The sequence below is a fragment of the Hypanus sabinus genome, chromosome 10 (genome assembly GCF_030144855.1).
Source record: "Hypanus sabinus isolate sHypSab1 chromosome 10, sHypSab1.hap1, whole genome shotgun sequence".
NCBI lineage: Eukaryota > Metazoa > Chordata > Chondrichthyes > Myliobatiformes > Dasyatidae > Hypanus > Hypanus sabinus.
The window spans coordinates 158,773,696-158,801,603 of NC_082715.1; the positions used below are offsets into that span (position 1 = coordinate 158,773,696).

At 46.6% G+C, this 27,908-nt stretch overlaps 1 protein-coding gene and 1 pseudogene across 3 annotated transcripts in view; both read right to left on the reverse strand.

The window, feature by feature from the left end:
• LOC132401275 (mitochondrial import inner membrane translocase subunit TIM14-like) overlaps positions 1-27,908 on the reverse strand; it is a 499,620-nt pseudogene that overhangs the window by 177,054 nt on the left and 294,658 nt on the right.
• med15 (mediator complex subunit 15) overlaps positions 1-27,908 on the reverse strand; it is a 250,048-nt gene that overhangs the window by 47,005 nt on the left and 175,135 nt on the right. For all 3 annotated transcript variants that reach the window (XM_059983308.1, XM_059983309.1, XM_059983306.1), the window contains one exon: positions 27,701-27,861. In XM_059983308.1, coding sequence (XP_059839291.1) covers positions 27,701-27,861 — 161 coding nt within the window. The remainder of the gene's footprint in view (positions 1-27,700; positions 27,862-27,908) is intronic.

Sequence of the window (27,908 nt, forward strand, 5' to 3'; positions counted from 1 at the left end):
CACTGAGTAGTGTGTCAGAAACTAGGTCCGCCGTGTTGTATCAGTGAGGTCCCATCGTCCACTGTGTAGTGTGTCAGAAACTACGTCTGCCGTGTTGTATCAGTGAGGTCCCACCTACCACTGTGTAGTGTGTCAGAAACTAGGTCCGCCATGTTGTATCAGTGAGGTCCCACCTTCCACTGTGTAGTGTGTCAGAAACTATGTCCGTCGTGTTGTATCAGTGAGGTCCCACCTACCACTGTGTAGTGTGTCAGAAACTACGTCCGTCGTGTTGTATCAGTGAGGTCCCACCTACCACTGTGCAGTGTGTCAGAAACTACGTCCGCCGTATTGTATCAGTGAGGTCCCACCTCCCACTGTGTAGTGTGTCAGAAACTACGTCCGCCGTGTTGTATCAGTGAGGTCCCACCTACCACTGTGTAGTGTGTCAGAAACTACGTCCGCCGTGTTGTATCAGTGAGGTCCCATCGACCATCGTGTAGTGTGTCAGAAACTACGTCCGTCGTGTTGTATCAGTGATGTCCCACCTACCACTGTGTAGTGTGTCAGAAACTATGTCCGCCGTGTTGTATCTGTGATGTCCCACCTACCACTGTGTAGTGTGTCAGAAACTACGTCCGCCGTGTTGTATCAGTGAGGTCCCACCTACCACTGTGTAGTGTGTCAGAAACTAGGTCCGCCGTGTTGTATCAGTGAGGTCCCATCGTCCACTGTGTAGTGTGTCAGAAACTACGTCCGCCGTGTTGTATCAGTGAGGTCCCACCTACCACTGAGTAGTGTGTCAGAAACTAGGTCCGCCGTGTTGTATCAGTGAGGTCCCATCGTCCACTGTGTAGTGTGTCAGAAACTACGTCTGCCGTGTTGTATCAGTGAGGTCCCACCTACCACTGTGTAGTGTGTCAGAAACTAGGTCCGCCATGTTGTATCATTGAGGTCCCATCGACCACTGAGTAGTGTCAGAAACAACGTCCGCCGTGTTGTATCAGTGAGGTCCCACCGACCATCGTGTCGTGTGTCAGAAACTACGTCCGCCGTGTTGTACCAGTGAGGTCCCACCTACCACTGTGAAGTGTGTCAGAAACTACGTCCGCCGTGTTGTATCAGTGTGGTCCCACCGTTCACTGTGTAGTGTGTCAGAAACTACGTCCGCCGTGTTGTATCAGTGAGGTCCCACCTACCACTGTGTAGTGTGTCAGAAACTACGTGCGCCGTGTTGTATCAGTGAGGTCCCACCTACCACTGTGTAGTGTGTCAGAAACTACGTCCGCCATGTTGTATCAGTGAGGTCCCACCTACCACTGTGTAGTGTGTCAGAAACTACGTCCGTCGTGTTGTATCAGTGAGGTCCCACCGACCACTGTGTAGTGTGTCAGAAACTACGTCCGCCGTGTTGTATCAGTGATGTCCCACCTACCACTGTGTAGTGTGTCAGAAACTACGTCTGCCGTGTTGTATCAGTGAGGTCCCATCGACCACTGTGTAGTGTGTCAGAAACTACGTCCGCCGTGTTGTATCAGTGATGTCCCACCTACCACTGTGTAGTGTGTCAGAAACTACGTCTGCCGTGTTGTATCAGTGAGGTCCCATCGACCACTGTGTAGTGTGTCAGAAACTACGTCCGTCGTGTTGTATCAGTGAGGTCCCACCTACCACTGTGTAGTGTGTCAGAAACTACGTCCACCGTGTTGTATCATTGAGGTCCCATCGACCACTGTGTAGTGTCAGAAACAACGTGCGCCGTGTTGTATCAGTGAGGTCCCACAGATCATCGTGTAGTGTGTCAGAAACTACGTCCGCCGTGTTGTACCAGTGAGGTCCCGCCTACCACTGTGAAGTGTGTCAGAAACTACGTCCGCCGTGTTGTATCAGTGAGGTCCCACCTACCACTGTGTAGTGTGTCAGAAACTACGTCCGCCGTGTTGTATCAGTGAGGTCCCATCGACCACTGTGTAGTGAGTCAGAAACTACGTCCACCGTGTTGTATCAGTGAGGTCCCATCGACCACTGTGTAGTGTGTCAGAAACTACGTCCGCCGTGTTGTATCAGTGAGGTCCCACCTACCACTGTGTAGTGTGTCAGAAACTACGTCCGCCGTGTTGTATCAGTGAGGTCCCATCGACCACTGTGTAGTGAGTCAGAAACTACGTCCGTCGTGTTGTATCAGTGAGGTCCCACCTACCACTGTGTAGTGTGTCAGAAACTACCTCCGCCGTGTTGTATCAGTGAGGTCCCACCAACCACTGTGTAGTGTGTCAGGAACTACGTCCGCCGTGTTGTATCAGTGAGGTCCCATTGACCACTGAGTAGTGTGTCTGAAACTACCTCCGCCATGTTGTATCAGTGAGGTCCCATCGTCCACTGTGTAGTGTGTCAGATACTACGTCCGCCGTGTTGTATCAGTGAGGTCCCATCGACCACCGTGTAGTGTGCCAGAAACTACGTCCGCCGTGTTGTATCAGTGAGGTCCCACCTACCACTGTGTAGTGTGTCAGAAACTATGTCCGCTGTGTTGTATCAGTGAGGTCCCATCGACCACTGTGTAGTGTGTCAGAAATAATGTCCGCCGTGTTGTATCAGTGAAGTCCCATCGTCCACTGTGTAGTGTGTCAGAAACAACGTCCGCCGTGTTGTATCAGTGAGGTCCCACCTACCACTGTGTAGTGTGTCAGAAAATACGTCCGCCATGTTGTATCAGTGAGGTCCCACCTACCACTGTGTAGTGTGCCAGAAACTACGTCCGCCGTGTTGTATCAGTGAGGTCCCACCTACCACTGTGTAGTGTGTCAGAAACTACGTCCGCCGTGTTGTATCAGTGAAGTCCCACCTACCACTGTGTAGTGTGTCAGAAACTAGGTCCGCCGTGTTGTATCAGTGAGGTCCCACCTACCACTGTGTAGTGTGTCAGAAACTATGTCCGCTGTGTTGTATCAGTGAGGTCCCATCGACCACTGTGTAGTGTGTCAGAAATAATGTCCGCCGTGTTGTATCAGTGAAGTCCCACCGACCACTGTGTAGTGTGTCAGAAACTACGTCCGCCGTGTTGTATCAGTGAGGTCCCACCTACCACTGTGTAGTGTGTCAGAAACTACGTCCGCCGTGTTGTATCAGTGAGGTCCCATCGACCACTGTGTAGTGTGTCAGAAACTACGTCCGTCGTGTTGTATCAGTGAGGTCCCACCTACCACTGTGTAGTGTGTCAGAAACTACGTCCGTCGTGTTGTATCAGTGAGGTCCCATCGACCACTGTGTAGTGTGTCAGAAACTACGTCCGTCGTGTTGTATCAGTGAGGTCCCACCTACCACTGTGTAGTGTGTCAGAAACTACGTCCGCCGTGTTGTATCAGTGAAGTCCCATCGACCATCGTATAGTGTGTCAGAAACTACGTCCGCCGTGTTGTATCAGTGAGGTCCCACCTACCACTGTGTAGTGTGTCAGAAACTACGTCCGCCATGTTGTATCAGTGAGGTCCCACCTACCACTGTGTAGTGTGTCAGAAACTACGTCCGCCGTGTTGTATCAGTGAGGTCCCACCTACCACTGTGTAGTGTGTCAGAAACTACGTCCGCCGTGTTGTATCAGTGAGGTCCCACCTTCCACTGTGTAGTGTGTCAGAAACTATGTCCGTCGTGTTGTATCAGTGAGGTCCCACCTACCACTGTGTAGTGTGTCAGAAACTACGTTCGTCGTGTTGTATCAGTGAGGTCCCACCTACCACTGTGCAGTGTGTCAGAAACTACGTCCGCCGTATTGTATCAGTGAGGTCCCACCTCCCACTGTGTAGTGTGTCAGAAACTACGTCCGCCGTGTTGTATCAGTGAGGTCCCACCTACCACTGTGTAGTGTGTCAGAAACTACGTCCGCCGTGTTGTATCAGTGAGGTCCCATCGACCATCGTGTAGTGTGTCAGAAACTACGTCCGTCGTGTTGTATCAGTGAGGTCCCACCTACCACTGTGTAGTGTGTCAGAAACTATGTCCGCCGTGTTGTATCTGTGATGTCCCACCTACCACTGTGTAGTGTGTCAGAAACTACGTCCGCCGTGTTGTATCAGTGAGGTCCCACCTACCACTGTGTAGTGTGTCAGAAACTACGTCCGCCATGTTGTATCAGTGAGGTCCCACCTACCACTGTGTAGTGTGTCAGAAACTACGTCCGCCGTGTTGTATCAGTGAGGTCCCACCTACCACTGTGTAGTGTGTCAGAAACTACGTCCGCCGTGTTGTATCAGTGAGGTCCCACCTTCCACTGTGTAGTGTGTCAGAAACTATGTCCGTCGTGTTGTATCAGTGAGGTCCCACCTACCACTGTGTAGTGTGTCAGAAACTACGTCCGTCGTGTTGTATCAGTGAGGTCCCACCTACCACTGTGCAGTGTGTCAGAAACTACGTCCGCCGTATTGTATCAGTGAGGTCCCACCTCCCACTGTGTAGTGTGTCAGAAACTACGTCCGCCGTGTTGTATCAGTGAGGTCCCACCTACCACTGTGTAGTGTGTCAGAAACTACGTCCGCCGTGTTGTATCAGTGAGGTCCCATCGACCATCGTGTAGTGTGTCAGAAACTACGTCCGTCGTGTTGTATCAGTGATGTCCCACCTACCACTGTGTAGTGTGTCAGAAACTATGTCCGCCGTGTTGTATCTGTGATGTCCCACCTACCACTGTGTAGTGTGTCAGAAACTACGTCCGCCGTGTTGTATCAGTGAGGTCCCACCTACCACTGTGTAGTGTGTCAGAAACTAGGTCCGCCGTGTTGTATCAGTGAGGTCCCATCGTCCACTGTGTAGTGTGTCAGAAACTACGTCCGCCGTGTTGTATCAGTGAGGTCCCACCTACCACTGAGTAGTGTGTCAGAAACTAGGTCCGCCGTGTTGTATCAGTGAGGTCCCATCGTCCACTGTGTAGTGTGTCAGAAACTACGTCTGCCGTGTTGTATCAGTGAGGTCCCACCTACCACTGTGTAGTGTGTCAGAAACTAGGTCCGCCATGTTGTATCAGTGAGGTCCCACCTTCCACTGTGTAGTGTGTCAGAAACTATGTCCGTCGTGTTGTATCAGTGAGGTCCCACCTACCACTGTGTAGTGTGTCAGGAACTACGTCCGTCGTGTTGTATCAGTGAGGTCCCACCTACCACTGTGCAGTGTGTCAGAAACTACGTCCGCCGTATTGTATCAGTGAGGTCCCACCTCCCACTGTGTAGTGTGTCAGAAACTACGTCCGCCGTGTTGTATCAGTGAGGTCCCACCTACCACTGTGTAGTGTGTCAGAAACTACGTCCGCCGTGTTGTATCAGTGAGGTCCCATCGACCATCGTGTAGTGTGTCAGAAACTACGTCCGTCGTGTTGTATCAGTGATGTCCCACCTACCACTGTGTAGTGTGTCAGAAACTATGTCCGCCGTGTTGTATCTGTGATGTCCCACCTACCACTGTGTAGTGTGTCAGAAACTACGTCCGCCGTGTTGTATCAGTGAGGTCCCACCTACCACTGTGTAGTGTGTCAGAAACTAGGTCCGCCGTGTTGTATCAGTGAGGTCCCATCGTCCACTGTGTAGTGTGTCAGAAACTACGTCCGCCGTGTTGTATCAGTGAGGTCCCACCTACCACTGAGTAGTGTGTCAGAAACTAGGTCCGCCGTGTTGTATCAGTGAGGTCCCATCGTCCACTGTGTAGTGTGTCAGAAACTACGTCTGCCGTGTTGTATCAGTGAGGTCCCACCTACCACTGTGTAGTGTGTCAGAAACTAGGTCCGCCATGTTGCATCATTGAGGTCCCATCGACCACTGTGTAGTGTCAGAAACAACGTCCGCCGTGTTGTATCAGTGAGGTCCCACCGACCATCGTGTCGTGTGTCAGAAACTACGTCCGCCGTGTTGTACCAGTGAGGTCCCACCTACCACTGTGAAGTGTGTCAGAAACTACGTCCGCCGTGTTGTATCAGTGTGGTCCCACCGTTCACTGTGTAGTGTGTCAGAAACTACGTCCGCCGTGTTGTATCAGTGAGGTCCCACCTACCACTGTGTAGTGTGTCAGAAACTACGTGCGCCGTGTTGTATCAGTGAGGTCCCACCTACCACTGTGTAGTGTGTCAGAAACTACGTCCGCCATGTTGTATCAGTGAGGTCCCACCTACCACTGTGTAGTGTGTCAGAAACTACGTCCGTCGTGTTGTATCAGTGAGGTCCCACCGACCACTGTGTAGTGTGTCAGAAACTACGTCCGCCGTGTTGTATCAGTGATGTCCCACCTACCACTGTGTAGTGTGTCAGAAACTACGTCTGCCGTGTTGTATCAGTGAGGTCCCATCGACCACTGTGTAGTGTGTCAGAAACTACGTCCGCCGTGTTGTATCAGTGATGTCCCACCTACCACTGTGTAGTGTGTCAGAAACTACGTCTGCCGTGTTGTATCAGTGAGGTCCCATCGACCACTGTGTAGTGTGTCAGAAACTACGTCCGTTGTGTTGTATCAGTGAGGTCCCACCTACCACTGTGTAGTGTGTCAGAAACTACGTCCGTCGTGTTGTATCAGTGAGGTCCCACCTACCACTGTGTAGTGTGTCAGAAACTAGGTCCGCCGTGTTGTATCAGTGAGGTCCCACCTACCACTGTGTAGTGTGTCAGAAACTACGTCCGTCGTGTTGTATCAGTGATGTCCCACCTACCACTGTGTAGTGTGTCAGAAACTACGTCCGCCGTGTTGTATCAGTGAGGTCCCATCGACCATCGTGTAGTGTGTCAGAAACTACGTCCGTCGTGTTGTATCAGTGATGTCCCACCTACCACTGTGTAGTGTGTCAGAAACTATGTCCGCCGTGTTGTATCTGTGATGTCCCACCTACCACTGTGTAGTGTGTCAGAAACTACGTCCGTCGTGTTGTATCAGTGAGGTCCCACCTACCACTGTGTAGTGTGTCAGAAACTACGTCCGTCGTGTTGTATCAGTGAGGTCCCACCTACCACTGTGTAGTGTGTCAGAAACTAGGTCCGCCGTGTTGTATCAGTGAGGTCCCACCTACCACTGTGTAGTGTCAGAAACAACGTGCGCCGTGTTGTATCAGTGAGGTCCCACCGACCATCGTGTCGTGTGTCAGAAACTACGTCCGCCGTGTTGTACCAGTGAGGTCCCACCTACCACTGTGAAGTGTGTCAGAAACTACGTCCGCCGTGTTGTATCAGTGTGGTCCCACCGTTCACTGTGTAGTGTGTCAGAAACTACGTCCGCCGTGTTGTATCAGTGAGGTCCCACCTACCACTGTGTAGTGTGTCAGAAACTACGTGCGCCGTGTTGTATCAGTGAGGTCCCACCTACCACTGTGTAGTGTGTCAGAAACTACTTCCGCCATGTTGTATCAGTGAGGTCCCACCTACCACTGTGTAGTGTGTCAGAAACTACGTCCGTCGTGTTGTATCAGTGAGGTCCCACCGACCACTGTGTAGTGTGTCAGAAACTACGTCCGCCGTGTTGTATCAGTGATGTCCCACCTACCACTGTGTAGTGTGTCAGAAACTACGTCTGCCGTGTTGTATCAGTGAGGTCCCATCGACCACTGTGTAGTGTGTCAGAAACTACGTCCGCCGTGTTGTATCAGTGATGTCCCACCTACCACTGTGTAGTGTGTCAGAAACTACGTCTGCCGTGTTGTATCAGTGAGGTCCCATCGACCACTGTGTAGTGTGTCAGAAACTACGTCCGTCGTGTTGTATCAGTGAGGTCCCACCTACCACTGTGTAGTGTGTCAGAAACTACGTCCGTCGTGTTGTATCAGTGAGGTCCCACCTACCACTGTGTAGTGTGTCAGAAACTACGTCCGTCGTGTTGTATCAGTGAGGTCCCACCTACCACTGTGTAGTGTGTCAGAAACTACGTCCGTCGTGTTGTATCAGTGAGATCCCATCGACCACTGTGTAGTGTGTCAGAAACTACGTCCGCCGTGTTGTATCAGTGAGGTCCCACCTACCACTGTGTAGTGTGTCAGAAACTACGTCCGTCGTGTTGTATCAGTGATGTCCCACCTACCACTGTGTAGTGTGTCAGAAACTACGTCCGCCGTGTTGTATCAGTGAGGTCCCACCTACCACTGTGTAGTGTGTCAGAAACTACGTCCGCCATGTTGTATCAGTGAGGTCCCACCTACCACTGTGTAGTGTGTCAGAAACTATGTCCGTCGTGTTGTATCAGTGAGGTCCCACCTACCACTGTGTAGTGTGTCAGAAACTAGGTCCGCCGTGTTGTATCAGTGAGGTCCCACCTACCACTGTGTAGTGTGTCAGAAACTACGTCCGCCGTGTTGTATCAGTGAGGTCCCACCTACCACTGTGTAGTGTGTCAGAAACTACGTCTGCCGTGTTGTATCAGTGAGGTCCCACCTACCACTGTGTAGTGTGTCAGAAACTACGTCCGCCGTGTTGTATCAGTGAGGTCCCACCTACCACTGTGTAGTGTGTCAGAAACTATGTCCGTCGTGTTGTATCAGTGAGGTCCCACCTACCACTGTGTAGTGTGTCAGAAACTACGTCCGTCGTGTTGTATCAGTGAGGTCCCATCGACCACTGTGTAGTGTGTCAGAAACTACGTCCGCCATGTTGTATCAGTGAGGTCCCACCTACCACTGTGTAGTGTGTCAGAAACTACGTCCGCCGTGTTGTATCAGTGAGGTCCCATCGACCACTGTGTAGTGTGTCAGAAACTACGTCCGCCGTGTTGTATCAGTGAGGTCCCACCTACCACTGTGTAGTGTGTCAGAAACTACGTCCGCCATGTTGTATCAGTGAGGTCCCACCTACCACTGTGTAGTGTGTCAGAAACTACGTCCGTCGTGTTGTATCAGTGAGGTCCCACCTACCACTGTGTAGTGTGTCAGAAACTACGTCCGTCGTGTTGTATCAGTGAGGTCCCACCTACCACTGTGTAGTGTGTCAGAAACTACGTCCGTCGTGTTGTATCAGTGAGATCCCATCGACCACTGTGTAGTGTGTCAGAAACTACGTCCGCCGTGTTGTATCAGTGAGGTCCCACCTACCACTGTGTAGTGTGTCAGAAACTACGTCCGCCGTGTTGTATCAGTGAGGTCCCACCTACCACTGTGTAGTGTGTCAGAAACTACGTCCGCCATGTTGTATCAGTGAGGTCCCACCTACTACTGTGTAGTGTGTCAGAAACTATGTCCGTCGTGTTGTATCAGTGAGGTCCCACCTACCACTGTGTAGTGTGTCAGAAACTAGGTCCGCCGTGTTGTATCAGTGAGGTCCCACCTACCACTGTGTAGTGTGTCAGAAACTACGTCCGCCGTGTTGTATCAGTGAGGTCCCACCTACCACTGTGTAGTGTGTCAGAAACTACGTCTGCCGTGTTGTATCAGTGAGGTCCCACCTACCACTGTGTAGTGTGTCAGAAACTACGTCCGCCGTGTTGTATCAGTGAGGTCCCACCTACCACTGTGTAGTGTGTCAGAAACTATGTCCGTCGTGTTGTATCAGTGAGGTCCCACCTACCACTGTGTAGTGTGTCAGAAACTACGTCCGTCGTGTTGTATCAGTGAGGTCCCACCTACCACTGTGTAGTGTGTCAGAAACTACGTCCGTCGTGTTGTATCAGTGAGGTCCCACCGACCACTGTGTAGTGTGTCAGGAACTACCTCCGTCGTGTTGTATCAGTGAGGTCCCACCTACCACTGTGTAGTGTGTCAGAAACTACGTCCACCGTGTTGTATCAGTGAGGTCCCATCGACCACTGTGTAGTGTGTCAGAAACTACGTCCGCCATGTTGTATCAGTGAGGTCCCACCTACCACTGTGTAGTGTGTCAGAAACTACGTCCGTCGTGTTGTATCAGTGAGGTCCCACCTACCACTGTGTAGTGTGTCAGAAACTACGTCCGTCGTGTTGTATCAGTGAGGTCCCACCGTCGAACTCACTGATCAGGGCTTCCTCCATCTCGCTCCGCCTTCAATCAACATGGAGAACTAAAAGCACCCTTTAGAATTAATCTCAACTGACCAAACAGTGAGCGGGAAGGATTATCCCAAATTGTTGATCACTCAGTTCCCAGCAATGGGGCTCATCACTACCTGCGATTCCAAACCAACATTCCCAACCAGTCTGGTCAGGACAACAGGGCCAGGTAGCCTCAGTGCCTCGACACTGAAGTACAGTGACTGACTCGCTCACTACCCAGTGATCAGCCAAGGAGAGGTTAACAAATGGGAAACACATCTCTGAGTGAGGGTGGGGGGGGGAAATAAAATTCAGGACCAAAGCTACAGAATTATGTAAAGTGTGGTTAAATGCTTCACATAGTGTGGTACCCTGTCAACCAGAGATGTAAGCAGGAGATGCACATTGTCTCCAGTGTTTCTGTGTGGAGTTTGTACATTCCCCGAGACTGTGTGAAGCCCCCCCCGACCCGGTATACTGGCTTCCTCCGACAGATGTGCAAGTCGCTCGGGGGGTTATTTGGTGCCTATAGATTGCTCCTAGAGTGCAGGGTGGTGACAGAATCTGGGCTGGAGTTGACGCGAACCTGGAAGAGTAAAATGGAATTAAAGAGTTGGCAGCCACCCGGTGGTCTAAATGGCCTGTATCCAAGCTGGATGACTCCATCAATAGTACAGTCAGAACAGATCATGAACTAGGTATTCATGTTTGCTTCCAGATTCTCGGAAGCCTTTCCTCTGGAAGGTGCAAATCTGACAGTGCAGGACTGTGTTGACTGGCACCTCATTCACCAGCCCTAGCATACCACTGCTACAAAGTAGACCATCCACAAAACGCTCTACAAGAAATCAAACCCATTTCCTTCACCTGTGACCTCTTACACCAGTCAGGTCAAGAGCTACAGGCACACATCAGCACCTGAGAAGTCCCCCAAACAACACCTTCATCAACACTGGAACTTCCCATCCAGAAACAAGGGCAGAACTGCTGTAGCCCGAGATATCACTACATTCACAAGACAATCTAGATTTACTGAGGCACTGAGAGGTGTAAACAGGGTCCACAGAGGGGAGACTGGATTCCATGACATTCCAAGCTGGGTCCACATTCCCACAAAATGCTGGAGAAACTCAGCAGGTCAGGCATCATCTATGGAAGGAATAGATTTGATGTTTTGGGCTGAGACCCTTCATCAGGACTGAAAGGGAAGGGCCAGGAGCCAGGATGTGTTGGGGGGGGGGGGGGAGGCGAGGAAGAGTATTTGCTAGCAAATGATAGGTGAGACCAGCTGGAGGAGGAGATGGATACAAGAAAATGTCCCAGTCACTGAATATCCCTTGGAGTACAGTTAAGTCAGTTTATTGAGAAATGGAAAGAATATGGTATAGCTGTAAATCCGCCGAGAGCAGGCCGTATTCAAAAACTGAATGACTGTGCAAGAAGGGGACTACTGAGGGAGGTCACTGAGTAAACTACGACGACTCTGGAGGAGTTACAAGCTTCAGGGGCTGACATGGGAAAGACTGTCCATACAACAACTGTTGCCCGGGTGCTTCGCCAGTCACAGCTTTATGGCAGAGTGGCAAAGAAAGAAACTGTTGAAAAAAAAACTCACATGAGATCTCAGCTAGAATTTGCCAGAAGGAATGGGGGAAACTCTGAAGTCAGCTGGAAGAAGGTACTATAGTCTGATGAAATAAAAATTGAGCTTTTTGGTCATCAGACTACAACATTAAAAACACCCCATCCCTACCGTGAAGCATGGTGGTGTCTGCATCACGCTGTGGGGATGCTTCACTGCAGCAGGCCCCGGAAGGCTTGTGAAATTAAAGGATAAAATGAATGTAACAAAATACAGGGAAATCCTGGAGGAAAACCTGATGCAGTCTACAAGACAAATGCGACCTGGGAGATTTGTTTTCCAGTAAGACAATAAACCCAAGCATAAAGCCAAAGCTACACAGGAGTGGCTTAAAAACAACAAAGTGAATGTTCTGGAGTGGCCAAGTCAGAGTCCAGACCTCAATCCAATTGAGAATTTGTGGCTGGATTTGAAAAGGGCTGTTCACTCACAATCCCCATGCAACCTGACAGAGATTGAGCAGTTTTGTAAAGAAGAATGGGAAAATATTGCAGTGTCCAGATGTGCAAAGCTGATAGAGACCTATCCATACAGACTCAAGGCTGTTATTGCTGCCAAAGGTCCACCTACTAAATACTGACTCGAAGGGGGTGAATACTAATGCAATCAATTATTTTGTGTTTTATACTCATAATTAATTTAGATCTCTTTTGTAGAGATCAGTTTTCACAATGACAAGAAAGAATCTTTCTGTTGGTCAATGTCAAAAAAGGCCAAACTAAATCCACTGTGATTCAATGCTGTAAGACAATAAAACATAAAAATTTCTTGGGGGGAGGGGGTGAGTACTTTTTATAGGGACTGGAAACAAGAAAATGTGCTCTGCCCAAAGTCTTGGTTAACAAGATCTTGGAAGTTCTCTTTCCATCTGTCTGCCCCAGTCCATGATGTGGGTGTAGTGTACATTGAAGAAGCTGGCAGAGGATGTGCATCAGCTGGGAAAATGGGTGAATATGGCAGATGGAATTTAATGCAGATAAGTGCAAGGTTTTGTACTTCAATGGGACCAACCATAGTAGGACTTATACAGTGAACAGTCTTTAGTGTGGAAGACACTAGCAGTGTGCCAGAGGTCTGTGAGTGTCAGGGAGCAGGAGTGATTGTCATTACTATTACAAGGGAAAAAGTGGCAGACAAACTGAAAGGTCTTAAGGTGGACGAGTCACCCGGACCAGATGCACTACATCCCAGAGTCCTGAGAGAGGTTGCTGAAGAGATAACGGATGCATTGGTCATGATCTTTCAAGAATCATTTGATTCTGGCATGGTCCCAGAGGACTGGAAAGTTGCAAATGTCACTCAATTCTTGGAGTCTGTTATTACGGATGAGGTTTTGGGCTACTGGGAGACTAACAATAAAATAAGTCAATGATAGCTTTGTTTCTGTAAAGGGAAATTTTGCCTGACAATTCTGTTAGGGTTCTTTGAAGAAGTTACAAACAGGGTGGACAAAGGAGAGGCGTAGAATTCATTTACTTGGATTTTCATAAGGCATTGAATAAGGTGCCACACATAAAGCTGCTTAATAAGATGAAATCCTATGGTGTTACAGGAAAGATACTGGCATGGATAGAGGAATGGCTGACAGCCAGTGGGAATAAAGGGGTCCTTTTCTGTCTGGCTGCCAATGATTAGTGGTGTTCCTCAGGGGTCAGTATTGGGACCACTGCTTTTCACATTGTTTGTCAATGATTTACATAGTGGAATTGATGGCTTTGTGGCAAAGTTTGCAGATGATACGAAGATAGATGGAGGGGTAGGTAGTGCTGAGGAAGCAATGAAATTTCAGCAGGACTTAGACTAATTGGAAGAATGGGCAAAAAAGTGGCAGATGGAATACAGTGTTGGAAAATGTATGACAATGTATTTTGGTAAAAGGAACAATAGTGCAGACTATAATTGAAATGGAGAGAAGGTTCAAACATCAGAGGTGCAGAGGGACTTGGAAGTCCTCATGAAAGACCCCAACAGATTAATTTACAGGTTGAGTCTGTGGTAATGAAGGCAAATGCAACGTTGGCATTGATTTCAAGGGGGAAAAGAATATAAAAGCAAGGAGATAATACTGAGGCTTTATAAGACAGTAGTCAGGCTGCACTTGGGAGTAGTGTCAACAGTTTTGGGCTCCGTATCTTAGAAAGGATGTGTTGTCATTGGAGAGAGGCCAGTAGAGGCTCACGAGGATGATTCTGGGAATAACACATGTGGAGTGTTTGGCAGCTTTGGGCCTGTACTCACTGGAATTTAGAAGAATGGTGGGGGGAGATCTCATTGAAACCAAACAATGTGAGAGTGGATGTGGAGAGGATATTTCTTACGGTGGGGGTATTTAGAGCTAGAGGGTACAGCCTCAAAATTGAGGGATGATCTTTTAGAACAGGCATAAGGAGGATTTTTTTTTAAATTCAGAGAATAGTGAATCTGTGGAATGCTCTGCCACAGACTGCGTTGGAGAGGCCAAGTGGGTATACTTAAGGAAGGAATTAATGGTTTTCTGATCGGTCAGGGCACTAGAGGATATGGCAAGAAGGCAGGTGTATGGGGTTGAGTGGGATCTGGGATCAGCTAGGATGGAATGGTGAAGCAGGCTTGATGGGCTGAATGGCCTAATTCTGCTCCTATGTCATGGGAATAGAGGGTATGTAATTGGTTGAAAGTGGCATCATTGGTAGATAAGATTATAAAGAAAGCTTTTGACACACTGGCTGTCATCGATCAATATACTGAGTACTGGATAGGAATGATATGATGTAGCTGTCTCAGATGTTGGGGAGGCCTAATTTGAGGTGTTGTGTGCAGTTTTGGTCACCTATCTACAGGAAAGATGTTTACATCTTTGGAAGAGTGCAGAGAACACTTACAGGGATGTTGCTGGGTCTGGAGGAGCTGAGTTATCAGGGAAGATTAGGTTAGGTCTGTATTCTTAGAATGTAGACGTTTGAGAGGAGATCTGATTGAGGTATACACAATTATGAGGAGTATCGATAGGGTAAATGCAAGTAGGCTTTTTCCACTGAGGTTGGGTGGGACCACAACCACAAGTCATGGCTTCAGGGTGAAAGGTGAAAAGTTTAAGGGGAGCATGAGGGGAAATGTCTTCACTCAGAGGGTCGTGAGAGTGTAAAGTAAGCTGTCAGCACAAGTGGTGCATGCCAGCTCAATTTCAACATCTAAGAGAAGTTTGGATAAGTACATGGATAGTAGGGATATGGAGGGCTATGGTCCCAGTACAGATCTTAAGGAGCGGGCAGTTAAAATGGATCTGGCATGGACTAGATGGGCCAAAGGGTCTGTTTCTGTGCTGTAGCTGCTATGACTCCTCCATTCTTGGCTCTCAGTCGGCTGGAGTTTAGTGTTTGGATCACAGATGACCACACACACTATGGTTATCAGTGAGTTGTTATTCCTCATGCAATCTCTCCATGCATTATGTCTTTCACGCTATGAGGTTTTTGTTGGATCTTGGCCTATCGATGTGCTGTTCCTTTTCTGAGATTTCCAGCTTGAACCCCTTGCATTTACAGTTCATTTTTTTCCAGGAACTCTGATGCTTTTCCCAACCTGGTCTCTGTGTTCAGCGAGAGGAGCCACAGGCCTCTCCAAAGATTTAATTGTGGTGGACCTTAGGGTGCTCCAGACACAGTGGACAAACTGCAGCTGCAATCTGTTGGCGAATTTTGGGTTATCTATAAGCGTTAGCTGAGGGAAACTTTCCTTTTCTGTGTTGTCATTTTCAGGATCCGGTTTATTGCCCATCCCTACTTGCTTTGGGCTGAGCTACCATTGCAGTGTTCTCCTGTAGTGCTGTATGGAGTTTCAGACCCAGCAACAATGGAGGAAATCAGCATGCTAAGCAACATGGAAAGGACCCTGCTGGTGATGTTCAAGAGAGACAAAAGAAATAGGAACACCGGTCTTCCCACATTAATTTTCTTGTGGTACTGTTTCTGTTGTCCCTGTTGCTTACTGAGCCAGTTGACGGAGATAAGAGAATGATTTGGCAGTAACTGGTGCAGCAGTCAGCAGCACTTAATATAACCAGCATGAGTGATTGCAATAATGCAATTTAACAGGAGGCACTGCTTGGATTGATGGGGTTGACATATGGCTCTGACGAAACAGTTGTGTTCCTAACATTTAATTAGGAGACTATATGTCTGTATTTCCACTGAGATCTATAAACCAGTAATCAATTTAGGTACTGTATATTCTCAAGAAAATTACATAAAATAAACCTAATTCTTGCACTTTGTGGGGAAATGCAGAATATTTTCTCTAAACTGAAGATTTATAATGATGAGACTGCATTTGAGCTAGATGGGTAGGTGAAAGTGCTGTATCACCACACTTCTTTCAGTAGAAGTGTTAATAGCAAAGTGGTAACACTTTACCAAAGAACTGAAATTCTGGGCACACACTCTTTCAACCAGTCGTACTTCTCACACAACCAATTTGCTCCACCTTAAATGATATTTGTGAACTTTGGCACTGGAACCTCGTGGGCTGCCCCCAGCACAATCCTCACTGATCTGATTTGTCTTAAGTGATGTATTTCACTTACGATCTTTCAATGTATATGTCACAAATAGAGCTAATCTTTAATCTGTTGTCTCCAGCTAAATAAGCATTGAGGAATTTAAATAAATACATTAATATTCCTCACATTATTTTCATAACACAAAATTATACTAAGTTATCTTTTCTATGATGTTACCTGCCAGCTCTGCAATTCTGCTATGGATTCTGGAGGTGTGGTCAGAAAGGGTCCAATCCATCACAGCCACGTGCTGTCTCCGTGCAAGCAGGCCGTCTTTCTCAAGCACTCTTCAAAGCTACTCTTTTCCCAGTTAGGGTGAGGGTTTCTCCCTTGCCCGTTTATAACTCTCCAATATTCAGTGATGCTAATGTGCTCTGCAAGTCTAGGTGAATTCTGTATTGCTTTCTCTATTCATTTATCCCACATCAACTCGATTTTTGAGTATTGAAATCCCCCATGACCATCGTAACATTGCTTTTTCTATTTTCTGATGTAATCTGATCCCACATCCTGGCCATTGTTCAGATGCCTGTTATGTAACTCGAATCAGGGTCTTTTTACTCTTAGTTTCTTAACCCTACCTTCAAGAACTCCACAGCTTCTGATACTGAATCACTTCTTTCAACCGATTTGATTTCATTTTTTTAAACCAACAGAGCCACCCCAAACCTCTGCTCACCTTCAAGAAGAAGTGATCCTGGGATTTTCTCTCCCAGATGTGACCTTCCTTCAACCACAACTCAATCATATCCACCAATCTCTAAATGTGCTACAAGATCACCTACCCTAGTTTGTATACTGTGTGCATTCGAATACAGCACCTTCAATCCTGTGTTCATCACCCTTTTCGATTTTGACCCCACGTAGCATGGTTAATGCCGTCCTTTTCTAAACTCTTTCCATTAGAGAAAAGGCAATTCTGGATTGGGTGTTGTGTAATAAACCAGATTTGATTAGAAAGCTTAACGTAAAGGAACCCTTTGAAGACAGTGATGAAAATACGATAATATGTATGCTGCAGCTTGAGGGGGAGAGATCTGAAATCGGATGCTTTGGTATTACAATGGAGAAAGGACATCTACAGAGACACGAGAAAGGAGCTGGCCAAAGCTGGGGGCACCAGCAGAGATGACAGTACAGTAACAACGGTTGAAGTTCCTGGAAGACACAGGACTGGTTCATCGCAAAGTAGAAGTAGTATTCTGAAGGGAGGTTGAGGCAACTGCGGCTGATAATGAAAATCAAAGCAAAAGAAGATACAATATAACAAAGATCAGTGGGAAGCTGGAGGATTAACAGCATTTTAAAAAACCAATAGCGGGCAACTAAAAACGCATTAAGGAGAAAGACGATGAAATACGAAGTAAGCTAACCGATAATGTTTAACGGTGTATCAAAGAAGATTTTACAGATACGTAGAGTAAAAGAGAATCAGGCGTGGACATCAGATTGCTGGGAAGTGACGCTGGAGAGGTAGTAAGGAGAATAAAGATGTGGCGGATGAACGGAATAAGAATTTTACGCCAGCCTTCACTGTGGACGACACCAGCAGCATGCCAGAAGTTAGACCTTAAGACATAGGAACAGAATTAGGCCATCTGGCTCATTGAGTCTCCACCACCATTCAATCAAGGCTGATCCTTTCTTCTATATCTCCTCTTCAACCCCAGTTCCCAGCCTTCTCCCCGTATCCTTTGATGCCATGTCCAATCAAGAACCTATCAATCTCTGCCTTCAATACACCCAACAACCTGGCCTCCACAGCTGCACGTGGCAACAAATTCCACAAATTCACCACCCTTTAGTTAAAGAAATTTCTCTGCATCTGAGTGGAGTAACATTTGCAATTTTCCAGTCCTCTGGCACCATGCCAGCATCCAATGATTTTTGAAAGATCATTTCTAATGCCACCACAATCTCTAATTCTACTTCTTTCAGAACCCTAGGGTGCAGTTCCTCTGGTCTGGGTGACTTGTGTACCTTTAGGTCTTCCAGCTTTTTAAGCACCTTCTCTCTTGCACTCACCTCTCTTCCCTCACACACTACAACATCAGGCACACTGCTCGTGTCTTCCACAGTGAAGACTGATGCAAAATACTCATTTAGTTCATCAGCCATTTCTTTGTCACCCGTTATTATTTCCCCTGCCTCAATTTCTAGTGGTCCAATATCCATTCTCATTTCTCTTTTATTTTTAACATACTTGAAAAAAATTTACTATCCACTTTGTTATTATTTGCTAGCTTGCTTTCCTATTTCATTTTCTCTCTTCCAAAATTTTTTCAGCTGCGCTCTGTAGGCTTTTAAAAAATTTCTCAATCCTCTATCCGCCCACTCATTTTTGCTTTGTTGTATGCCCTTTCTTTTGCTTTTACAATAACTGTGACTTCCCTTGTCAGCCACGGTTGCACTATTTTACCATTTGAATTTTACAACATGGAATACACATGTTCTGCACCTTCCTCATTTTTCCCAGAAACACACACCATTACTGCTCTGCTGTCATCTCTGCCAGCAGCTCGTTCCAATTTACTTTGGCCAACTCCTCTCTCATACCACTGTAATTTCCCTTACTCCACTGAAATACTGCTATGTCAGACTTTACTTTCTCCCTATCAGATTTCAAGTTGAACTCAATCATATTGTGATCACTGGTTCCTGAGGGTTCTTTAACTTGAAGCTCCCTAATCGCCTCCGGTTCATTACACAACACCCAGTCCAGTACAGCTGATCCCCTAGTAGGCTCAACAACAAACTACTCTAAAAAGCTGTCCAGCATGCATTCAAGAAACTCACTCTCTTGAGAACCATTACCAACCTGATTTTCTCAAACAACCTGCATGTTAATATCTCCCAGTACTATCATAACATTGCCCTTTCGACTTTTCTATTTCCTGTTGTAATTTGTGGTCCACATCGCAGCCACTGTTGGGAGGCCTGTATATAACTACCACCAGGATCCTGTTATCCTTGCAGTTTCTTAACTCAACCGCCTCCTCCTCTGCCTACCTTCCCCTCCCTCCAATACAACGTGTAACCTTGGACATTCAGCTCCCAACTCCAACCATCCTTCAGCCATGATTCAGTGATGTCCACAACATCATACCTGACAATCCGTAATGGTGCAACAAGATCATCCACCTTATTTCTTATACCATGTGCATTTAGATACAACACCTTGAGTACTGTATTTGCTATCGTTTCCGATTCTGCATCCCTAATGATTTGATACTCAGCCTGTTGGCTGCCTGCCCTTCCTGACAGTCTGACTGTACGCTACCTTTGCTTTTCACCACCGTCCTTTCCTGAGTCCCTTCACTTCAGTTCTTAACCCCCACCCCCAACCAAGTTAGTTTTAACCCTCCCCAACAGCTCCAGCAGACCTGCCTCTGAGAATATTGGTCTCCCTCGGGTTCAGGTGCAACCTGTCACTTTTGAACAGGTTATACCTTCCCCAGTAGAGATCCCAGTGATCCAAGAACCTGAAGTCCTGCCCCCTTCTCAGCTATGCACTTATCTGCCAAATCATCCTGTTTCTACCCTCACTGGTACATGGCACAGGAAGCAACCCAGAAATTACTACCCAGGAGGTCCTGCTTCTCAGCTTTCTACCTAGCTCTCTAAAATCTCTTTTCAGGACCTCTTTGCTTTTCCTTCCTATGTCATTGGTACCAATATGTACCAAGACATCTGGCAGCTCTCCCTCCCCATCCCCCTCCCTCTCCATGTTGTGGATGCGACCTGAGACATCCTTCACCCTGGCACCTGGGAGGCGGTGTCCCGATCACGCCCACAGAATCTCCTGTCTGTTCCCCTCACTATCGAGTCTCCTATCCCTACCGCTCCCTTCTTTCCCTTTCCCTTCTGCACTATGACCCATGCTCAGTGCCTGTAACCCGGTCACCGTGGCATTCTCCCAAGTGGTCATCCCCCACAACAATGTCCAAAGTGGTATACTTGTTATTGAGGGGAATGGCCACTGGGGGGCTCTGCTCTCACTGCCTATCTCCATTTCTCACCCAGCTACTCGCTTCCTGCAGCTTCGGAGTGACTACTTCACGGTGACTCCGATTAATCATCTCCTCACTCTCCCGTACAAGCCGAAGGTCATCCAGCTGTTGCTCCAGATCCCTAACACGGTCTTCAAGGAGCTGCAGCCGGATGCACTTCACGCAGATGTAGTTCCCCAACATCCGGCATGAACAGCACACCACAGCCATTCAAATGGTACAGTACAAAAGGGGAAAAAACCAAAAAGGAAACCTTAACAGATGCTTTACACAGAGCCGATGCCCGTTCTGAACCGAAGCCTGGTTTGAGCCAAAGCCTGTTGCTTCTACTCTCCCCATTGGTCTACCCCCAACGATGGCCATTCCGCTTATCCCTTCTGTACTTTTATTTAGTTTGTACAGCTCTGTTGACGCTGCTGACAGGCCAAGTACAAGTTCAAGGACGTCAGGGGCCAGAAGTGAGTGTAGTTGCTTTAAGGAGAAGTTGCTCGGGAAACTGAAAGGTCTGAAGGTAAACTAGTGACCTGAATCAGGTGGACTACACCCCAGGGTTCTGAAAGATGTGGCTGAAGAGACTGTGGGGTCATTAGCAACGATCTTTCAAGAATCACCAGATTCTAAAATGGCTCTGGGGGACTAGGATATTGAAGATGTCACACCACTCTTTGAGAAGGGAGGGAGGCAAAAGACAGGAAGTTATAGAGCAGTTAGCCGAATTTGCTAAGATGTTGGTGTCCATAATTAAGGACGAGATTCTGATACTTGGAGGCACACAATAAAATAAGCCACTGTCAGCCTGGGAAAACCTTGCCTGACAAATCTGCTGGAATACTTAGAGGAAACAGCAGGCAGGATAGACAAAGGGGAGTGAATGGATGCTGTTTACCTGGGTTCTCAGATGGCCTTTGACAAGGTGACACAAAAGCTCATGGTTTTACAGGAAAGTTATGAGCATTGTCAGAAGATTGGCTGATTGGCAAGAGTGAGAATAAAGGGGGCTCTTTCTGGTTGGCAGCCAGGGGTATTCAACAGGGACTGGTACTGGGCCTGCTCCATTTCATGCCACGTGTTAGTGACCTTGATGATGGGATTGATCATTTTGTGGCTACTTTTGTGGATGATACAAGGGTAAGAGGAAGGGCAGGCTAAGTGGAGGATGCAAGGAGCCTGCAGAAGGATTTACACAGATTAGGCAAATGGGCGAAGACTTGGCAGATGGAATACAGTTCAAGGGAGAGTATGGAAGTGTATGTACTTTGGTATAAGGAATAAAGGCATAACTTACTTTCTAAATGGGCAGAGAATTCAGAAATTGGAGGTGCAAAGGAATTTGGGAGACTTCGTACAAAATTCCATGAAGCTGAACTTGCAGCTTAGGTCTGTGGTAATGAAGGCAATGTTAGCACTCATTTTGAGAGGACTAGAGTATACTGTAAATAGTGGTCAGACTCCATTTGGAGTACTGAGAGCAGTTTGAACCCTTACCTAAGAAAGGACGTGCTGGCATTGGAGAGGGTTCAGAGGAGGCTCACCAGAATGATCCCACAAATGAAAGGATTAATGTAAGAGGTGCATTTGATGGCTCTGGAGTATAGAAGAATGAGAAGGGATCTTATCGAATATTTAAAGATAGAGTGGAAGTGTTTCCTACAGTGGGAGATTCTAGGACCAGAGGGCACATCCTCAGAACAGAGATGAGGAGGAATGTCCTTACCCAGAAGGTGGTGAATCTGTGGAATTCATTGCCACAGATGCCAGTGGAGGCCGAGTCACTGGGCATATTTAAAGTGGAAGTTAATTGTTTCTTGATTAGTAAGGGCATCAAAAGTTATGGGGAGAAGGCAAGAGAATGAGTTTGAGAGGGACAATAAACTGACTATGATGAAATGGCAGAGCAGACACGATAGGCCAAATGGCTTAATTCTGCTCTGAAGTCTTAAGCTTTTACGAACATTTCCACCCTACTTCAGAAATTTCTTGGTGTTCACCTGACGGAGAATCTCATTTGGTCCCTAAACACCAGCTCCATAGCAAAGAAAGCCCAGCAGCGTCTCTACTTTCTGCGAAGGCTGAGGAAAGTCCATCTCCCACCCCCCATCCTCATCACAATCTACAGGGGTTGTATTGAGAGCATCCTGAGCAGCTGCATCACTGCCTGGTTCAGAAATTGCACCGTCTCGGATCGCAAGACCCTGCAGCGGATAGTGAGGTCAGCTGAGAAGATCATCGGGGTCTCTCTTCCCGCCATTACAGACATTTAAACCACACATTGCATCCACAAAGGTAACAGCATTATGAAGGACCCCACGCATCCCTTATACAAACTCTTCTCCCTCCTGCCATCTTGGAAAAGGCACTGAAGCATTCAGGCTCTCACGACCAGACTATATAACAGTTTCTTCCCCCAAGCCATCAGACTCCTCAATACCCAGAGTCTGGACTGACACCAACTTACTGCCCTCTACTGTGCCTATTGTCTTGTTAATTATTTATTGTAATGCCTGCACTGTTTTGTGCCCTTTATGCAGTCCTGGGTAGGTCTGTAGTCTAGTGTCGTTTTTTCTATGATGTTTTTACGTAGTTCAGTGTAGTTTTTGTACTGTTTCATGTAGCACCACGGTCCTGAAAAACACTGTCTCGTTTTTACTGTGTGCTGTACCAGCAGTTATGGTCGAAATGACAATAAACAGTGACTTGGCTTGAAAGGGGTGCTGCACTTGCTCTTGTCTATGTACGTCAATGGTTCGACGGTGTTGGCAGCTTCAGGTTCCTAGGTGTGAACATCAACAATAGCCACTCTAGGTCCAACTATATTGATGTCATGGCCAAGAAAGCTCCCGAACACTCTATTTCCTCAGCATGCCCCCTCGGCTCTTGTATCTACGCATAACAGAAAGCATTCTGTCTACCAAAGCTCAATGTGGCCAGTATGCATCTGCAGAAACTGCAGGGAGTTGTGAACACATCTCAGCACATCACGGGAACCAGCCTCCTTTCCACGGACTCTGTCTATGCTTCCTGCGCCTTACTAAAGCAACCGGCATAATCAAAGACCCCACCCACCCTGGTATTCTCTCTTCTCAAATGCCTGTAACTGCATACCATCAGGCTCAAGGTCTGTCTCTGTCAGACTCATGAACAAATCACTTGTATGATCTTGGTCTCAGTAATCTATCTCGTTAAGATCTTGCTGTTTATCCTTATCTGCACTGCACTTTTTTTTAATAACTTTTCCACTTTACTCTGCACTCTATTATAGCTCAATCCACTGTGTGATGATTTGATCTGTATGAATTGTATACTGTACCTTGGTACCCATGACAATAATAAACCAATACCAATCTACACTTATATCCAAGTCATTTTATATACTGGGGCGTACTTTGAAACAAAGGTGCATCAGAGGTAAACAATGAAGGTATTTGGAACAATAGTCTTCGCCAGTTTGACATTAAGGGAAGTTACGTTTTGGTTGGTGAGGCTGCATTTGGGAGTCTCACTTTCTACGTGGACATTGTCTTCCAGGAAGGGCATCGGATTAAGATCAGAGGTGAGAGATTTTAAACGGACCTCAGGTGCAGCTAATTCATGCATATTTGAAAGGGGGTGCCAGAAATAGTGGTTGAGTCAAGCACATTACAAGCATTTAAAAACCATAATTCCATGTATAGGAGGATTAGCTCACAGTCACTATGCTCCACAGGCTGAGGAGCATGTTTCCATGCTGTATGACTCTACAACAGAGGCTCCAGCACTGATTCACTTGGAGTTCCACTGGTCACAGGCATCCAACCAGAACAGCACCCTCCCACCGCTGCCTTCTGATTCCCGACTACCAAGTCACTGTGGATCCCATGGAGACAGAGTTCGATCCCATCACACGATGGCATCCAGCTGAGCCTATGCAACTGCACATGTCAACACCACCTTTTATAATTTATCATACTTTAGATGTCCTACATTTAGTAGCAGACAATGTCCAACTGAACCACCAATTTCTCCTAGCACTGCATGAGGTTAAATAAGTCAAATTATAGGTCACGATAAGATCGGGGTTATCCAAAACTCTTCTTCCTGTGTTCTCCTCATACCAGGTCCAGGTCTAAAAAACTTTTACAAAATCTTTTTGTAAATGTTGGCTAAACTGTAAAATCACAAACGGGAGATACCAAAGTCATAGTGAAAGGTCTGAAGGGGGAGGAGGAGGAGAAAGGTAGATATATGCTGCCTATAAAAAGTATTCACCCTCCTTGGAAGTTTTCACATTTTATTGTTTTACAACATTGAACCACAGTGGATTTAATTTGGCTTTTTTTGACACTGATCAATGAAAAAGACTTTTGTATCAAAATGAAAACAGATCTCTACAAAGTGACCTAAATTAATTTTAAATATAAAACACAAAATAATTGATTGCATTAGTATTCACCCCCTTCAGGTCAGCATTTAGCAGATGCACCTTTGGCAGCAATTACAGCCTTGAGTCTGTGTGGATAGGTCTCTGTCAGCTTTGCACATCTGGACACTTCAATTTTCCCCCATTCTTCTTCACAAAACCAGTCAAGCTCTGTCAGATTGCATGGATATCATGAGCGAACAGACCCTTTCAAGTCCAGACACAAATTCTTAATTGGATTGAGGTCTGGACTCTGACTTGGCCACTCCAGGACATTAACTTTGTTGTTTTAAAGCCATTCCTGTGTAGCTTTGGCTTTATGCTTGGGGTCATTGTCTTGCTGGAAAACAAATCTTCTCCCAAGTCACAGTTCTCTTGCAGACTGCATCAGGTTTTCCTTCAGGATTTCCCTGTATTTTGCTCCATTCATTGTACCCTCTACCTTCACAAGCCTCCCCGGGGCCTGCTGCAGTGAAGCATCCCCAGAGCTTGATGCAGCCGCCACCATACTTCACAGTAGGGATGGTGTGTTTTTGATGACCATAAGACATAGGAGCAGAATTAGGCCATTTAGCCCATCAAGTCTATGCTGCCATTCAATCATGGCTGATCCTTATTTCCCCTCCTCAGCCCCACAGCCCAGCCTCTCCCCATAACATTTGATGCATGTCCAATCAAGAACCTATCAATCTCTGCCTTAAATACCCCCAACAACCTGGCCTCCACAGCTGCCTGTGGTTACAAATTCTATAAAATCATCACCCTCTGGCTCAAGAAATTTCTCCGCATCTCTGTTCTAAATGGAAGCCCCTCTATCCTGAGGCTGTGCCCTCTTGTCCTAGACTCCCCCACCATGGGAAACTTCCTTTCCACATCTACTCTATCTCTGCCTTTCAACATTCAAAACATTTCAAAGAGCTCCTCCCCCTCCCCATCCTTTTAAATTCCAAAGAGTACAGACCCAGACTCATCAAATATTCCTGGTATGATAACCCTTTCATTCCCGGAATCATCCTTGTGAACCTCCTCTGGACCCTCTCCAATGCTAGCACATCTTTTCTTAGATGAGGAGTCCAAATCCGTTCCATATCCTAGAGGCGAGGACTCACCAGTGACTTATATGGCCTCAGCATCCCATCCCGGCTCTTGTATTCTAGATCTCTTGAAATGAATGTTAACATGGCATTTGCCTTCCTCACCATCAACTCTGCCTGCAAGATAACATTTAGGGTGTTCTGCACAAGGACTCCCAAGTCCTTTTGCATCTCAGATTTTTAGATTTTCCTCCCATTTAGAAAGCAGTCTGCACATTTACTTCTGCTACCAAAGTGCATGACCATGCATTTTCCAACATTGTATTTCATTTGCCACTCTCTTGCCCATTCTCCTAATCTGTCTTCAGTCCTTCTTCAGTCAACCTGTTTCCTCAACACTACCTACCCCTCCATAAACCTTTGTATCATCTGCAAACATGGCAACAAAGCCATCTATTCCATCATCTCAATCATTTATATACAGAATTAAAAGAAGTGGTCCCAACACCGACCCCTGTGGAACACCACTAGTCACTGGCAGCCAACCAGACAAGGATCCTTTTATTCCCACTCATGGCCATCTACCAATCAGCCAATGCTCTAAACATGTTAGTAACTTTCCTGCAATACCATGGGCTCTTAACTTGGTAAAAGCAGTCTCATGTGTGGCACCATGTCAAGGGCTTTCTGAAAGTCCAAATGTACACCACTGCATCCCCTTTATCTATCCTACTCGTAATCTCCTTAAAGAATTCCAACAGGTTTGTCAGGAATAAATTTCCATTAAGGAAACCACGCTGACGTTGTCCTATCTTGTCCTGTGTCACCAAGTACTCCATGACCTCATCCTTAACAATTGAATCTAACATCTTCCCAACCACTGAGGTCAGGCTAACTGGTCTGTAATTTACCTTCTGCTGCCTTCCTCCTTTTTTAAAGTGTGATGTGCAGTGTTTGGCTTACACCAAACATAATATTTACTCTGATTGCCAAAAAGCACAATTTTGGTTTTTATCAGACCATAGATCCTTTCTCCAGCTGACTTCAGAGTCTCCCACATGCCTTCCAGCAAACTCTAGCCGAGATTTCATGTGAGTTTTTTTCAACAGTGGCTTTCTCTTTGCCTCTCTCCCATAAAGCTGTGACTGGCGAAGCACCAGGGCAACAGTTGTTGTGTGCACAGTCTCTCCCATCTCAGCCACTGAAGCTTGTAACTCCTCCAGGACTACTCATTAGTCTCCTTCTTATACAGTCACTCTATTTTTGAGAAAAGCTTACCCTAGACAGATTTACAGCTGTGCCATATTCTTCCATTTCTTGCTGATCGACTTAACTGTACTCCAGGCGATATCCAGTGGCTTGGAAATGTTCTTGTATCCATCTCCTGACTTGTGCTTTTCAATAACCTTTCCGTGGATTTGCTTGGGAGTGTTCTTTAGTCTTCATGTTGTAGTTTTTGTCACGGTACTGACTCACAAGCAGTTGGACGTTTCAGATACAGGTATATTTTTACCATAATCAGTTGAAACACTTTGACTGCACAAAGATATCCAAAAACAGATCTCCATTTAACTAATTATATGACCTCCAAAACCAATTCGCTGCACCAGTGATGATTTGCTGTGTCATATTAAAGGGGGATAAACACTTATGCAATCAATTATTTTGTGTTTTATATTTGTAATTAATTTAGGTCACTTTGTATAGAACTGTTTTCACTTTGACACAAAAGATCTTTTTTCTGTTGATCAGAGTTAAAAAAGCCACATTAAATCCACTGTGATTCAATGTTGTAAAACAATAAAACTTCCAAGAGAGGGGGATAAATACCTTTAATAGGCACTGTAGACAGGAATATACTTTTACTACTTCTTTCCTCTGTAATAATGTCCAGCTTCATAATCTTCCAATATTTTTATGTTCTTCCCATTCCAGCCTCTTGCACATCCCTGATTTTAATCTCTCCAGTATGGTGGGTATGCCCCCAACTGGCTAAATTCCCTTTAGGAACTCCTCTCTCCTCTTTTAGGGACTCCTTAAAATCCATCTGTTTGAAATGTTTCTGCAAGGTTCGATCACCTTGTCAGATGATGCCTGTGTGTTAATTCAATGGCAGGAGTCCATTCAGAGGGAAGCGTCGAAGTACTTACGTGATTGGTGGTCCGTGGATAGCAGTCATAGCTGGCCCAAAGGTTCGCTGTAAGGAATGATTGAAAACTGGGGAGCGTATGTTAGCCAGGACGGCATCCAGCAGGGGCTGGCACAGGTATTGCTGCTTTGTGATTGACATCGGTGGAGGTGGAGGTGTAGGCTGGAGTGAGTGAAAAAGGAACTTTATTAACCATCACCATTTTTCTC